Source organism: Equus asinus, chromosome 16 (genome assembly GCF_041296235.1).
Source record: "Equus asinus isolate D_3611 breed Donkey chromosome 16, EquAss-T2T_v2, whole genome shotgun sequence".
NCBI lineage: Eukaryota > Metazoa > Chordata > Mammalia > Perissodactyla > Equidae > Equus > Equus asinus.
Genome location: NC_091805.1, coordinates 4,618,941 through 4,633,653, shown reverse-complemented (window position 1 = coordinate 4,633,653; position 14,713 = coordinate 4,618,941). Strand labels below are relative to the sequence as shown.

Genomic DNA, 14,713 nt, shown 5'->3' with positions numbered 1-14,713 from the left:
GTTAAAAACATAATCACTACCATTAAAAAGATCTGGGTTTAAATCTGAATTCTGGTTCTATCTTCCACTAACTCTGTGACTTAGTAGTACACGTCTCATACAATTATTTTAATAATTAATTGAGTTAAAGTATGGAAAGCATTAGCACAGTGGCTGGTTTATATATAGAGAGAATGCTCAGTATGTGAGGGAAAAAAATAGTGCACGTGCCAGTGGGAATGCAGGAAGACAGTGATTCCAGAGTGATGTATGGTGACATCTGGCAACCATTCGAAAGTGAGCATTTCAGCATCTTTTACAGAGAAGAGTTAAGACAGACATACAGACATTACGTTTTCAAAAGTGCTGTTTTGTCATCAAAACACTGGTTGTGGGTATTGCCATTCTAATCAGTGGTTTCATTCTAAGCTACATTTCTTAGATTTGCCGTGTAAAGATTGGCTTACTTTTCAGTCTTCTCCAGCGTATCCCACTCTACACCAGGGCTCAATCCTCTATTTATCTGGAACATTGAGTGGAGTGCCTACCACAGAGTAAATGCCCAAGGCAAGTTTGCTGTATTGAAAAATCTTCAAGTCACAATAGCAGCATAAAATACAAACACACCACATACTTTAAAAATGCACAAAGATGCCTATTAGATATAAATGTGTGTGTGTGTAAAACTAAGACAACTCAAGGTAAAACAACCACACCCTTGAAACAACAGCTACATCTCACAAGTGTTAGTGTGAAGTCTTCTTTCAGATGTAGGTGTAATTCAGAAGACTAACTCTCTCTACACAGGTCTAATATTCACAGAAGATATCTGGTGGACTTATTTCTGGCTAGAAACAAGCCATTGGAGACCTTCCCACTGTAGCTTGTTAAGAGAATCATTAAGAGAGTCAGTCTACCTTGCCAGGCTCATGAGGGCTTTGACACATTTTTGTCTATATTACAGAGTGAGGACAAACAGATACCATGAATTTTGAAACAATCATTTTCAAATTTAACTCTGAGAGTTTTCTTTCCTCTCCCTAATCCACAACGTGGTGGACTATATTACACTTCGTATGATTCACTATACAGAAATCTGAGATGTTTCTTGAGTGAAATTAGACAGTTAGGTCACACATCTGGTTTTCCATTATCTTCTGAGTCTGAGTGGAACAAGTCTGAAATTGAGGCATGTAAGATACAAAAGTCTTTTGACCAGAAGTTCCTAAGTTGAAGTTATTTTCTACAAGGTGTGAGCAACTGTCCTGGAGGATTCTGATGTCAGTGAATAAACAGGGGGCTGGGAATGGGCACGACACTCTTGACTCATCAGTCAAAAACACGACACTCTCTCTTTTTTTGATTGAGGTGACCCCTAAATAATAGACAGATCTTTCATCATTACTTTCTTCAGGGAAATTTCCCTCAAGTTTCAAAAGTTCATCCAATCCTTCTGAGAAAGGAAGAGGTGGTGAAATTATATTGGGATGCTGATCTGATAACATAAAAAATGCCTGGGTTTCTATCTCCCATGAACTATTAGAGAAAGAATCCTTTGATAGAGAATTCTTGCTAGAGAAGCATTTGTTGACTGAGCTATTTACAAGCCCTTGCTCTGCATCACCTTCACTTGATTTAGAGTTGCCGACCAGGGTAGCGTATTTAACAGAGGGCTGTCTCCTGGTCTCATCCTCACAGCTTATCTCCATGCTTTCAGCCTCAGAGAAGTTAGCGCTAGTGCGTCGGTCACTACAACAAACAGAACCCTTTTCAAGATCTGGAGTTGTCAAAAGTAGAGAGACCATAGTTGGTGGAACCATCTTGTCTTTATTTTTCCATGACGTATCAATACTGATATCTTCTGAAATGGTTTCAGGTTCCAAAAGAAGAGGACCAAAAGTCACTGATTCTGTATGCTTGATAAAAAGATGCTCAAACGTTTCTGGCTAAAAGAAAAGACACATTTTAATGCTCAATTGTATTATTATTATTATTTTTTGCTTCACTATGACATGCTTCCAGAAATGGAAGTGTGAAAGGTTACTACTAAAGGGCATAAGTCAACCGCAAATTAACTAGTTTTAGACTGCGACAGATATATCAAAACCCATAAGGGAGAGGCAGTATGAGAGAAGGCTGAAAAGTGGGACGAGATGGATCTAGGTTTGAGGGGTTCTACTTCTAGGACCATGGACGAGTACATTAACCTCTCTGTCCTTCCATTTCTTCATCTGTAAAAATACGTTCAGTACTTACTTCATGGCACTGTGGCAAGGAATAAATGGTCTGAAAGTGCTTAGCTCTCTCCATGAAGATTGGTTATTGTATTTGGAAAGTGCTATCTTCTGAAAATTCCTAATATTGTATAGCAAATTAGATTTATATAAACCAAAAATTTAAACACTAAACTTAAAAAGTAAATTGAAATAAAATAAAATGAGCAAAACAGCTTGCCCAAAGATAGTTAAATAACTACTCCATGATATTAGATACGATAGGAAGGTAAAATATTTGTGACTGACTGTTAAGAACTTATCTGCCTTACACCATACAGAAAATCTGTTTGAGACCATCTGAAAATAAGAACTCAGAATACCTATTTGTTGAAAACCATGAAGGTGAAAGAGATGATCACAGACTTTTAAATTCCTATTCCTTACAAATAACGTTATACAAAAATATACACTATGGGACATGTGGAATGAAGACAAAGACACAAAACAAATGCACATCATATTTTTTATAAGAATGGTGGTTACATCACAACAAAAAATCCTGCCAAGCAGCCACACATCAAGAATCCGTGTGCAAAAGGCTCAACTCTTACAATGTAAACATATTGAAAAATAAATGCAAAATAAAGAATACTATGGATACATCACATTCAAAAATTAACATAACTAAATGAAGTGCTGCAGACAACATGTGCAATTTTGTACATCATACATATAATGGAACTTTTGAGCTTTATAAATTTTAAACTAAAAGAATGAATTCAGGCTTATTGCCTGAAATAACGATATACCCAACAATTCTTCATAATGGCAAATATATTCCATATAAAAACATACTTCATTTAGCACAGCTTTGAGCTCTTAAGTGAAATATACTGGTGATTATAACCGTAAAAGAATAAATATACCAAACACTAAATACAGTAATAATGGAATGGACTTATACAGACATTAAAATACTGCACAGTGACAAATATCGTCTTCACATAACCATTTCTGCTACTCTATGAACATCATACATGAGGAGAAAACTGTTTCTGTGCCTATTTTCTTTCTGATAGATATGGATAATTAGGTTTATGATGTGGTTCCTCATTTTGTTTTTTCTTAGAGTCACTACTATATATATACTGAATTTCTTAAAATTTAAATGAACTTATAAATGAAGATCACCAAATAAAGGAATTATGTGCTATCAATCCGAAAACAAAACATTCACACACAGCTCATAGCATGCAATTAGGCTCACACATGTTCTTCTAATGATGTGTTTGACATATTTCACAATCTCTAAAACTTCATAATTGGAACTAATTATTGTTACCAAATATTTTACATGTCTTCAAATGCATTCAGATGGAAGATTTCACTAATAATTAATAGGAAATCACATTCCCATATGTCACTGAAATATAGTTGATCAGTGGGTCACAAACCTTTATTAAAATTATATTCATTAAAAAATCTTTTCAATCACCAAATGCATCTAATTTTTCAACATTTTAGAACAGCCTGAGCACATATTAAATATGTATTCAGCTGGTAGGAATTAAAGAATATCCTTTCATAATTTCACACTTAGATTTTACATGCCAATGACATCTGTTAATAGTCAACGGAGGCAGAAAAGGACATACTCTTCCTAATTCTTAGTGTCATTTTTTTTACATTCAAACAAAACAATGAATGACATCTAAATATGAGTGATCCCTATACAGCCTAAATTTGAATATTATTTGGGTTCATCAAACAGATGCTTTGGTTTAGTTTGAAGGTGAGCAACCTAGCACACTCAGTATGCAAAAGGCATAGAGATAGCAGGTGGTATTTTTTCAGGAAAAACAGTCCCGTCTCCACCGTGAGCAATGTGTGAAAGCTCCAGAGAGTCCCCCTTTTTGCCTCACTGCCCACTTCCCTGCCTGCCAGAAGCCTTGGGTGGTTCAGTGCAAATCAGTTTAGGCAAGAGTTTTACAAGGGGCTGAACTGGAGGCTGATGTGCTTTTCTGAGCTGGGCAATCTGACCTGGGTATGTCAGGTCATCCTGATAGGAACTGTAACTGCCACTGGCCCGAGACCAGCACAAATCGTAACTTCTGCCTTTCTTTGAACTGAAATGGAAGTTAGCACTTAAGCCATTTTCATGGCTTTCAAAAACTGAAATTTCCAGATTGACCGAAGTTAGATATACATAAAAGCTACAAGACATTAAAAAGAATGCCAAAATGGGCCGGTTTATAGACTGAAGTGTCTACAAAAGAAAGGAAAATGGAAAAATTTGGATACAAAAATACAAACTGAATACTTTCACTTCACTCTGTAACTAGAATCATTGTATTTGCAAAGCTATGTGGGAGAAGTGGCAGTTTCACCTAGCTTTAGCATTACTGTATATTTGATGATACCTAACAGATACGTGGTAACAGCAACAGTCATAATTTTTTAATGTTTTATGACCTGACGAATGATAACTCAAAAGCCAGATCTCATGGATATAACTTTTTAAACTTTAGGTGGCCTGAAAAGTAATCATACATCCACACTGAATTCGACTCAGACCTATCTCTTGACCCCAAGTTTGCCCATCTATTTTAAGTTCCAAATCAACACAATCCACCATATTTTAGTTCTCAGTAGTTCAACCAAAATTTGTTTATATTTTCTCCCCTTCTTCAAAATGTAAAAATCTTCCAATACTCTCTAGAATGTTGGTAAGTTGGTAGATTGGGTTCATCTGTAGTGATCATGATTAGACTTCAAAGAATGTCCACTCTCTGTTTAGATAAAATAAAACAAAATAAGAAAGCAAAATAAAAAATCACTCAGAAGGCAAAAGATAAAAGATTTCCAAAACATTTCCTGTCAGGCATGGCTTCTGGACTATAAATTCTTGTGTTATATTAAAGTAATACATCTTTTTAGGAAAGCGTAAAATTTGGAATTAAGGTGGCCTCTTCCACTTGCTTAATGCATGACTTTAATACCACACTCTAAAGAAGAGCGAAGAGCTGGAAAAAGAAAACGGGGTGCAGCGACAACAGCAATATTCCAGAGTTTGGAACAAGAGAGAGTAAAACAATAGAACAGTGAAAACAAAAATCGAGAGACAGAAGAGCTGGAAGAGTGAAGAAGAATAGAATTACAGAAATATTATCATGATTTTTTTAGTCTGGAAAAAAGATCTAAGAAATCATATGGTCCGTGTCTCTCCCTTTTTTTTTAGACAAAGCAATTGAGGCTTAAAGTTACACAGCTACTTAGAGCAGAGTGAGGACCCTGGCTTATGTCTATTTCCCAATCTTTCTACAACACAATGGAAGATGGAAAGACATCCCAACATGAATAGGCAGGAGAGCATGTTCTTGGTTTTGCTTTTTCTACTTGCTGTGATAGATTTGAGCGGATTAATTCACACTCTCTTCTCATTCCTTATAACCCAAGCCTATATATATAAATATTAAGAAGCAGAAGAAAATAAACAAAACTGCAGCCATATTTTGCAGTTTCTCAGTTAGAACTTCTAGACAGAACTTCTAACTTGAAACTGCCCCAGCCCTTCCACACTTCTGCAAGGCCGTTCTAGAACTTCAGACATGTTCTGCCTCAGATCTGCGGGGTGGTGTTCTGGGGGTCCACGGGTGGCTGAGCGGCCTCTTTGGAGGTCTGGAGCAGGCTGAGGATTCTAGGCTAGTCTTTGAATGACAAGGAAAAGTCCATTCGACTTTTTAGGGTCAAATGGAATTCTATGTTTAACTGTTGAAGACCTGCCAGACTATTTTCGAAAAGGCTGCACCGTTTTATACTCCCACTGGCAGTGTCTGAGAGTTCCCCTTTCGGCACATTCTCGCCAACACTTACTATCCGTCTTTTTGATTATAGCCATCCTAGCTAGTGTAAAGTGGTATGTTGTGGGGTTTTTTTTTTCATTTCTCTAATGGCTAATGATATTGAGCATATTTTTATTTGCTTATTGGCCATTTGTGTATCTTCTTGGAGAAATGTCTATTCAGATCCTTTGCCCATTTTTTAATTTTGTTAAAATATACATAACATAAAATCGGCCATTTCAATTATACTGAAGTGTACAATTTAGCGACATTAACTATATTAAGCAGTACACTGTTAATATGGAATTGATGGCAAAGGTATCAGTTTGAGTCAGATGGACCTGGGCTTGAATCGAGGTTTTTACATGTACAGGTTAGATGATTGAAACAAACTACTGAACGACTCTGAGCCTCAGTTTCATCATCAGAAAGTATAAGCTGGGCCAGCCCTGGTGGCCTGGTGGTTAAGTTTAGCGCTCTCCACTTTGGTAGCCCAGGTTCAGTTCCTGGGCATGAACCTACACCACTCATCTGTTAGCCACCATGCTATGGCGGCAGCTCTCATAAAAAAGAAAAAAAGAGGAAGACTGGCAATGAATATTGGCTCAGGGCAAATGAAAGAAAAAAAGAGAGAAAGAAAGAGAGAGAGAAAGAGAGAAAGAGAGAAAATATAAGGCTATTAGGCCTATGAGAAAATTAAATAAAATAGTATGAATGTGAAAGCAGAGAGCAGATAGTAAATTTGCTTGGCACTCTTTAGTAATATAATGTGAATTATACTGTATTACTTTTCCCTAAAAAAGTAAATTTTAGTTACTTAGGAGATTAAAGCGGAATGTGAGATGAAAGAAAGTTACTGAACTTTAGAAGATCTTTACCATTAGTAAAATTGTTGAAATTATATTTTTCTGCACGCTTCAAATATTCCCGTTATATTTCAAAAACTGATTTATTCCTAATTGTGTTGTCTGTGTACTTGGCAAGCCCTCGTAATAAACTAAGCATCTTGCAGGCTAGTTATGCTTAACGAATATCTTATGAGATTATAAAGTCAAATATTTGCAAAGCAAAATAGTTGTCTTACAAATAAGGTCATTCACTCCCACTAGAGGTATCTTAAAAATTCTATACACTTCTTTAATTTACCAGAACCCGGGGGCATTCGGTGATTTTGAGTCTACTGGTCTATAACGTCTGGCGGATGACCTGCTGTGGCATAATGGTCATCTTCAGAGTGTGTATGTGAGACAGTGGGGTGGCACCAGTCTACACACATTCACCGAGTCAACCGACATCTGCCGTGTCGGGCATTTTCTAGAAAAGGGAAAAATCATTTGGGGTAGGTTCAAGTGCATTTTGCCGAGGTGGGCCTGATCGTTGCCCTTCCCTGGTAAACACTTAGAAACCATTTTCCCGGTAGTTCATGGGGGAGATTTCAGAACTTAATACCTTGAAGAGAGAGTGTTTTAGCTTCTCTTGAAGAGGCAGTAAAATGGTTATTCCCTGCATTAATATATACTTAAATAGTGAAGCCTTTAAAATTTTATTTAGATAAGTATTTAGATTTTTTTGACAAAAACTCTCATACTAAAGGCAAACCCCTCATACTTATGAAAAAAATCTCTTCCTTACTCTCTCTTCTAATCTCCCGATTTTCACTTTGTGAATGTGCTAAGATCCTTCCTACCACAAGGCTTTGTACTTGCAGGGACCCCCGCCCAGCTCTACCTTCCACCGCAGAACCTCAGTAAAGAGTATTCATCTTCTAGATCTTAGCTCAGATGACGCCTTCCTGTCTTCACCTGCTCACCCCCACCCCACACACTAAGCTCTTAGAACACTGGGTGCCTTGCTTTTACAACATGTAGCTTACAATTATTACATATTATATAATATATAACAATATTATTATATATTATATTTTATTATTATTTATTTCCATTTTAAGTTGATTAATGCTTAGCTTCCCCACTAGGCTGCACACTTCAGGAGTTTCTGTTCTTCTGATCATTATAACCCCAGGGCCTGGCATAGTGGCGGCACAGGATGGGGATTCCATAGATAGTCCTTGAAAGAATGGATGAAATGAATGAATGAATGAATTTTAAAATGAATAAACTACTTTGGAGAGTGAAAAGAAGACAAGTTCTTTCTAGTCTGCTTCTCTCACTCAGCCACTCCTCTAAGACTTCACTGTCTCATTTCCTAGATAGTAAGGAGAATTTCCTAAAAATTTGTTTTCAAAGAGCCTAGCAACATCCTAGACTGGCTTGCTGGACTTACTCATACTCACTATGTGCTTGTTGAACAAATGAATGAGTGACGAAAAATATAGTTGAAATATCACTATAACTACAATAATGTTACTGTCTGAATTCATAATGGAAGAGAAAAGAGAGGAATGAATATTTTACTAATTGAAAAAGATCAGCAGCTCTGTTTTAATGAAAGGAGACTCCCTGGCTTCTAGTGAGCAATGCAGAGCTGAGGAGTGCACAGGCGGGCCGGTTCAGACTCAGGCAAAGTGAAGTTTCTATAAGGAGAATGATCCTACGTAAAAGGTAAAACGACACTGCTGCCTGCTCCGAAGATACAACAGTGTCTCTTCTGCTGAGGGATTACAATTTAAGCTTTTGCATTGTTGTGTCTATAGTAGTACATGCTTGCCCATTCACTCATTGATAAGCTATAGAACAGTGCTTTTCCTAACTCAAATCATAGACCATTAGTAGGAGAAATCAATTTAGTGGGTTGCAATCAGTATTTGTTTTTTATGAAATAAAATTTTTAAACAGAGAGCACTGCAAATAGTAAAACTGTTCCGAGCATCTTTTGTTTCAGTTTTACATGTCTATGTCCGTGCATGTACCAGGTTGCGAGGTAACATGTATTTCTCGCTGTGGGTCATGGTCAGAAAAAAAAAAAGAAAGCCACTGCTGTAGAGAACAAACAGGCTCCAAAGTCAGAGAAACGGGTAAGCTAATCCTGGGTCTAAAACAAGCTACCTAACCACTATGAGCTTCAGTTTTTTCTTCTGTAAAATGAGATAATAATACATATCCCACAGGGAACTGAAAGAACAATAATGTAAACTATGAATACGTAAAATGATGATAACTGATATTTATTGAGGCCTTCCTAAACCACAGGCACCATCTTCTCTAAACCCTAAAACAACCCCATGAGGTAAGTTCTATAAAGCCTCATTTTATAGGAGAGGAAACTGAGATACTGAGAATCGAAGTAAAAATCTTAATGAATGTAGGAGTACATATCTCAGTGATCCGCACACAGAGAAGTGGACACTGCTATCATGAGTGACCAGCAATTCTTCAATGAATCCCCACTTTAATTCTTTGCATACTGCAGGAGCAGTTCAACAAATACGCGTGATGGGTAAAACCCAGCCCTTGAACTCAGAGCACCTTCACAATAAATTACATACTAAAATGCTCTGGGAACGTTGGGAGAGGGGCAAATTGGGAAATACATCTGTTAAAGGAAGGCTTGAGCAGAGCAGACCCTCCAGCAAGGTCTCCATTGACATGGGGGTGTCTGGAGAGGTGGGAAGGAACAGTAAAGGCAAGGTCAAGGCCAGGAGACAGAAAAAACTGGATATGAAAGTCGATAAGAGATTGCAGAGAGAAGTCGCTGAGTCTAGCTTACAGGGACCGTACTTCATCTTGTAGCTACAAGGAAACCACTGAAGACTTTTAACAGTGACTAATGATAAAGATGCAACATGAGACTGCATAATAATTTCCATACGATTATTGTTTAAAACATCATGTTGATACTTTAACATGAAAACTGAACTTTATCTTTCCGGTTTTATGAGTGGAAAGCCAACTTTGCTCCAAGGGAAATTATGAGAATTAATAAAACATTCATTAAGCTCTACAGTTTTCTGAGAAATTCTATTATAGACATAGGTACAAATTATTTTATTATAGTTGATTAGTTGTTTCATAAACTACTTTAGCTTGCAAGGAACTATTTAAGTTTTATTATGATAATTTCATTTTTCAAATTGCAGTGTTTGAGGATAGGGTTATTTAACCAGTTTTTGAATTGATGTAAATAATTATGGAGATGATAGATATTAAAAATATTGATTCCAGCCTTTTGCCTAAGGATAATCAATTTATACTAAAAAAGTGTATCCAAATATCCATTCTCCATCAGACTTGACCATTAATATCTTAATACTTATTTTGTTATATACTGTGACCCAGAAGAAAGATATGTGTACACTACCTACTGAATTTTGTCTGCCCAGTTTCAAATCCTTGCATCCTGCTATTCTTGAAAATATATAGTAGATTAAACAGACTCATATTACAATGAATTGAATAAAATGAGAACTTTTAAACCTTGAAAATGTTTAAAGCTCTAGAAGGCATATGACATCTAAAACGTAACCTTATATATTTGGGGTTAAGAAAATAGAAAATGGGACCTTCTGAAAATTAAGTCCTTGTGCCCAGGAACAATTCTTGGGGTTTGGAACATCTTCCCAAAACAGCTTTTTCATTCTACAAAGGATACAAGGCGTTAGAATGAGAAGAAAACATTCATATTGAAAACGTTAACAGTTAATGAATGTATAAACTAGAAATTAATCCCCCAGACCAGCTATGCCTCAGTAGGGTCAGACTCATTTCACATGCTATCACATGAAGATTTCCACCAACGTTCTGTCTACACAAAGTTAATAATCACTACAATGATAAAAATAGCCAACACTTATTGAAAGTTGTGTGCAAGGTGCTGTGCTAAATGCTTTGCATAGGTTTTTCTCAGAGAAAATAAAATATTAAAAATGGTCATCAGGTGAGTTTCAGAAACAATTTCACTTGATATGGGCCCCATCAGCTGCCTGGACTGAAAGATCAGTTCAGACTCTCAAATCTCCTCTCTGCCTTTTTTGCTGGAAGAGGCAAGTTTCTGTAGAGACTCAGCATGTGTGAAACACCGTCATTGGTCCAGACCTCCCAACACGGCGTGATGTGGCACCCACAGAGCATCCAGGAGGTTCAAGGCCAGCACCAAATCAGACAGGCGGGAGCCACACGGTGCTGCTGTTTAAAAAGCAGAGTGCTTACTGCCCATAATGAACTGACTGCTCCAGGCAGATCTTCAACCACACCGCACAACTCTGAAAGCCCTTTCTGCCACCTCCAAGAACGTCCTGCCTCGGATTTCCTGTGATATGATTGTTATTCTCTGAATTTAGATACATAAAAAAACTAATTCTTCCAAGAGGTTTATGTCATGCTAGCAAAATGGAATGTGGTGTCCTGAAAACAGGCGTTTTCTTTTTATGACATCTTAATCGTAAACTGGTTACAAATAAAATATGTAGAATACATGAATGTTTCTGATTTGGGTTTTAAATCAAGCTTTAACCATGCTCAAGATTCTTCACACCAAGTACACTACCTTTGATGTGATATTAACAATGTTCCAAGCAATAAGATGGAGGAGGAAATAATTATTGGCACAATTACATATAGACCTGCATCATTCTGGTGTTTTTCAATATCATCTGAAAAAGAAATACAATTCACACATTTCAGAACTTGAGGAAATAACACCTTTCTATATCAAAAATTATAGTAGACTTTTTTTCTGATTTCAGCATCAGTCTGATTTCATCATAAATCTGTATTACCTCAAAATAAAAAAGAGGAAGATAACTATAGTTATGATCACATTAATAAAAGTATTACTATTTTGTTCAGAATTATGCTTATTGTAATTTAGCAAAACATTTGTTCAAAATTACTTATTTGTCAGTTCTCTCCATCTGATCACTTTTGGGTTATATGAGTCAAAGTGCCAATTGTGATGATGACCCCGGTTCAGCATCCACTTCTGGAGAAGCCAGCCTACAACACCTGCCAAAATCTATCCTGTTCACACCAGACACATTGACCTCCTTGCTGTTCTCTGAACCACCAAGCCTGCTCATTCCCCAGGGCCTTTGCACTTGCTATCCCTTTGCTGAAATGTTCTTCTCCTTTGTCCTTGGAGGGCTGTACTCGAACATCACCTGCACGAAGAAAAAGACCAACTTTGGCCATCCTAACTAAAGCCCACATTTTATTTTAACTCTATCCCTTCATTTACTTTCATTTTGCTTCATGGCGCTTATTTCTACCTGACATTATCATACACGATTTGTTTATTGTCTGTCACTCCCGTCCGAGTCCTGGAGATCCAGCTCCATGAGGGCAGAGACTATGGTCACAGTTCCATGCCCAGAGCTTGGAACAGTGCTCAGTAGATATTTGCTGAATAATACATGAATGAATCTTTACAGTTATTTTCATTCTAAAACCAGGTAAAATGTTTCTCTTTTGAAACTTCATTATTGAGGTGCTTGGTTTTGAAGACAATTTGAAAAGTAATAGCAAATTGTTGATACTCCAAGTATGGTAAAATCAATCAGAAATACAAGCAGCCCGGGGAACTTATGTCTATAACTCTCTCTTCAGTTTTACTTTTAGAGGAAAAAATATTTCCTTTAGAAGATTGATCAAAATTTAAAGAGGTATAAGTATATTCCCCAAACATATTTTTTGGGGTAGGTGCATTTCTATGAATTATACAGAAAATTAATATTTTTCCAATTAATCTCTATGATGATGTATTTTATTGCATAGCTGTGTATTTCTCTTTAGTTTGTTCCCATCAACTTTTTACCCAAAATTTTACTTACCAATACAAGAATTCAATACCATGCCTAATTATTTCCCCTCTTACTACCCCCACGGGATCACATACCCTTACTGCGGTCACCCCATGACACATCCACATAAGACTCTGGACTCTTCCATGATTCCATCAGAAACAGAATAATCAGACGGCAACATTACTGCTGACTAAACAGAAAACCACAAATCTGTATAAAAAGAAACTAAAAGAAAACTTTTACCTTGGGTAAAACTGTTGATTATCTTCGGTTTGCCCACTCCTTCCATAAATATTGGGTAAAGACCAATCTGATACTTCTCAATGGGGATAAAATGATCTGAGGAGAAAAACATATTAAAGGGTCTTTCTTACTGAATTAATATAAATGAAATCTATGAAAAAAATTTTAAGTGACTCTCTTATATTTCCAAACATAGTAATTAATTATTATTTATGAATTGAAACTGATGATTGAAAGTTTCAAAAACAGCCCAAGCATTCTAAATTCTCCTAGTAATGACAATAATTTACAAATTTACAAATAATTTTTTTATAAATAATTTTTTTAAACCTTACCCAGAGATAGAAGAATGAAATTTTTCAAATGCAAGTTCCAGTGATAGCCAATTTGTTCAAGCCCAGGGTGTAGGAGTCGTTTTATTTCCCTGTCCAGGGCAATCTACTTCACCTCCTCTCCCGTGTCCCTGAAGCCACCGATATTCCCCTTTCACGGGAACTCAGCTTACTTAGTTTCCCCATTCAAGGCAGTTGGGAGACTAAAGTCTTGTGAAATCCTATGCAGAGAAGATGGGGGTGGGACCAGGAGTCCCCTAGCAATATCCAGGGTCTGGACCCATGGAGCACGACCATGTCCATAGCAAAGCTCAAAATGAATCTATCAGTGATCTATCATCTCACCAATGCGAATAATATATAAATATTATTCCACAAGAGATAAATCTCTTTGAAGCCTAAATTCTATATGCACATGGTTTAAAGAAAAACACAGAGGGTTATGAACTGAACTTAGTTCTCTATCAATTATTTGTTTCTATTTACCCTGATGCTAAATTCTAGGTCTTTGAAATGAAGGAAAAGTCTGAGTCTTGGGGGGATGATATTTCCTAGTAAGATCATGGCAGTCCTTAGCCTCCCTCCTTAAACCTTCCCAGACATGGAGATGCTGTATTGTGCACTTTGACTTTGTACTTTAATCACCTCCTGGGGCGAGTGGGCTATTTCCAGGAGTTTATGCTGGTCCTCGATCCTCAGACCGTCAGCCTGGCACTCCCCCTCATTGCTACTGGCATTATAAGTTGGTACACAGTTTGGGAAAACAACTTGGCAGCAGATATCAAAAGCCATTTAAAAAAATGGTTTAAAAAAAAGGTCAAGTTGGAAGCAACACAAATGTTCTCAAAAAAATAGTTTAAGTAGATTTTGGAATAAAATGTTGTATCATTAAAAATGATGGTTAAAGGATTGGAGAAAAATAGAAACATAATGTTGATACATCAAAGAAATAAATCAGAAGAAAAGTGGGAGATGATAGGATTACAACTGTGTAAAATATTTATATGGAAAAGGATCAAATGAACTAGAAGTAAGCGTTTGTGGTCAGGTGATAAAATTATGTATAGATGGTAGTACCATCTATATTTTTGAAGTTTTCATGAATTGGCTGTGTTATTTGAATTAATAATCTGTAGCATCATACGAATCCATAAGAGAGATTTATTAAAGGACGGTAAACTTACCATGGATATAATACTTCTTGACAGATGAAGGGACTCTAAGCCATTTGATGTCGCCATCTTCAGTGAGAATTTTCCACTCAATAATGAAAGACACCAGGTTGTAATCACCGGCTGCTAGCGTCCAGGAAAGAATCACACAGCTGCTGTTTAACGGATAAGCGCGGAGTGACTCCACGGCATTGACTGAGGGGAAAAGAGGAAATTTATTTGTAAATTCAAA

General features: G+C 36.7%; 1 protein-coding gene across 9 annotated transcripts in view; it reads right to left on the bottom strand.

The window, feature by feature from the left end:
* Positions 1–1,046: 1,046 nt before the first annotated feature.
* Positions 1,047–14,713, bottom strand: part of LEPR (leptin receptor) — a 69,287-nt gene continuing 55,620 nt past the window's right edge. For 7 of the 9 annotated variants that reach the window (XM_070486507.1, XM_070486511.1, XM_070486506.1 and 4 more), the window contains 5 exons: positions 14,494–14,676; positions 12,978–13,073; positions 11,480–11,585; positions 10,497–10,572; positions 2,705–4,984 (listed from right to left, as the gene is read on the bottom strand). In XM_070486507.1, coding sequence (XP_070342608.1) covers positions 4,967–4,984; positions 10,497–10,572; positions 11,480–11,585; positions 12,978–13,073; positions 14,494–14,676 — 479 coding nt within the window. In that variant the 3' untranslated portion in view covers positions 2,705–4,966. Of the gene's footprint in view, positions 1,926–2,704; positions 4,985–10,496; positions 10,573–11,479; positions 11,586–11,825; positions 12,093–12,977; positions 13,074–14,493; positions 14,677–14,713 lie in introns of those variants that run through there. The other 2 variants (XM_044749265.2, XR_011494791.1) reach the window with 2 other exon arrangements.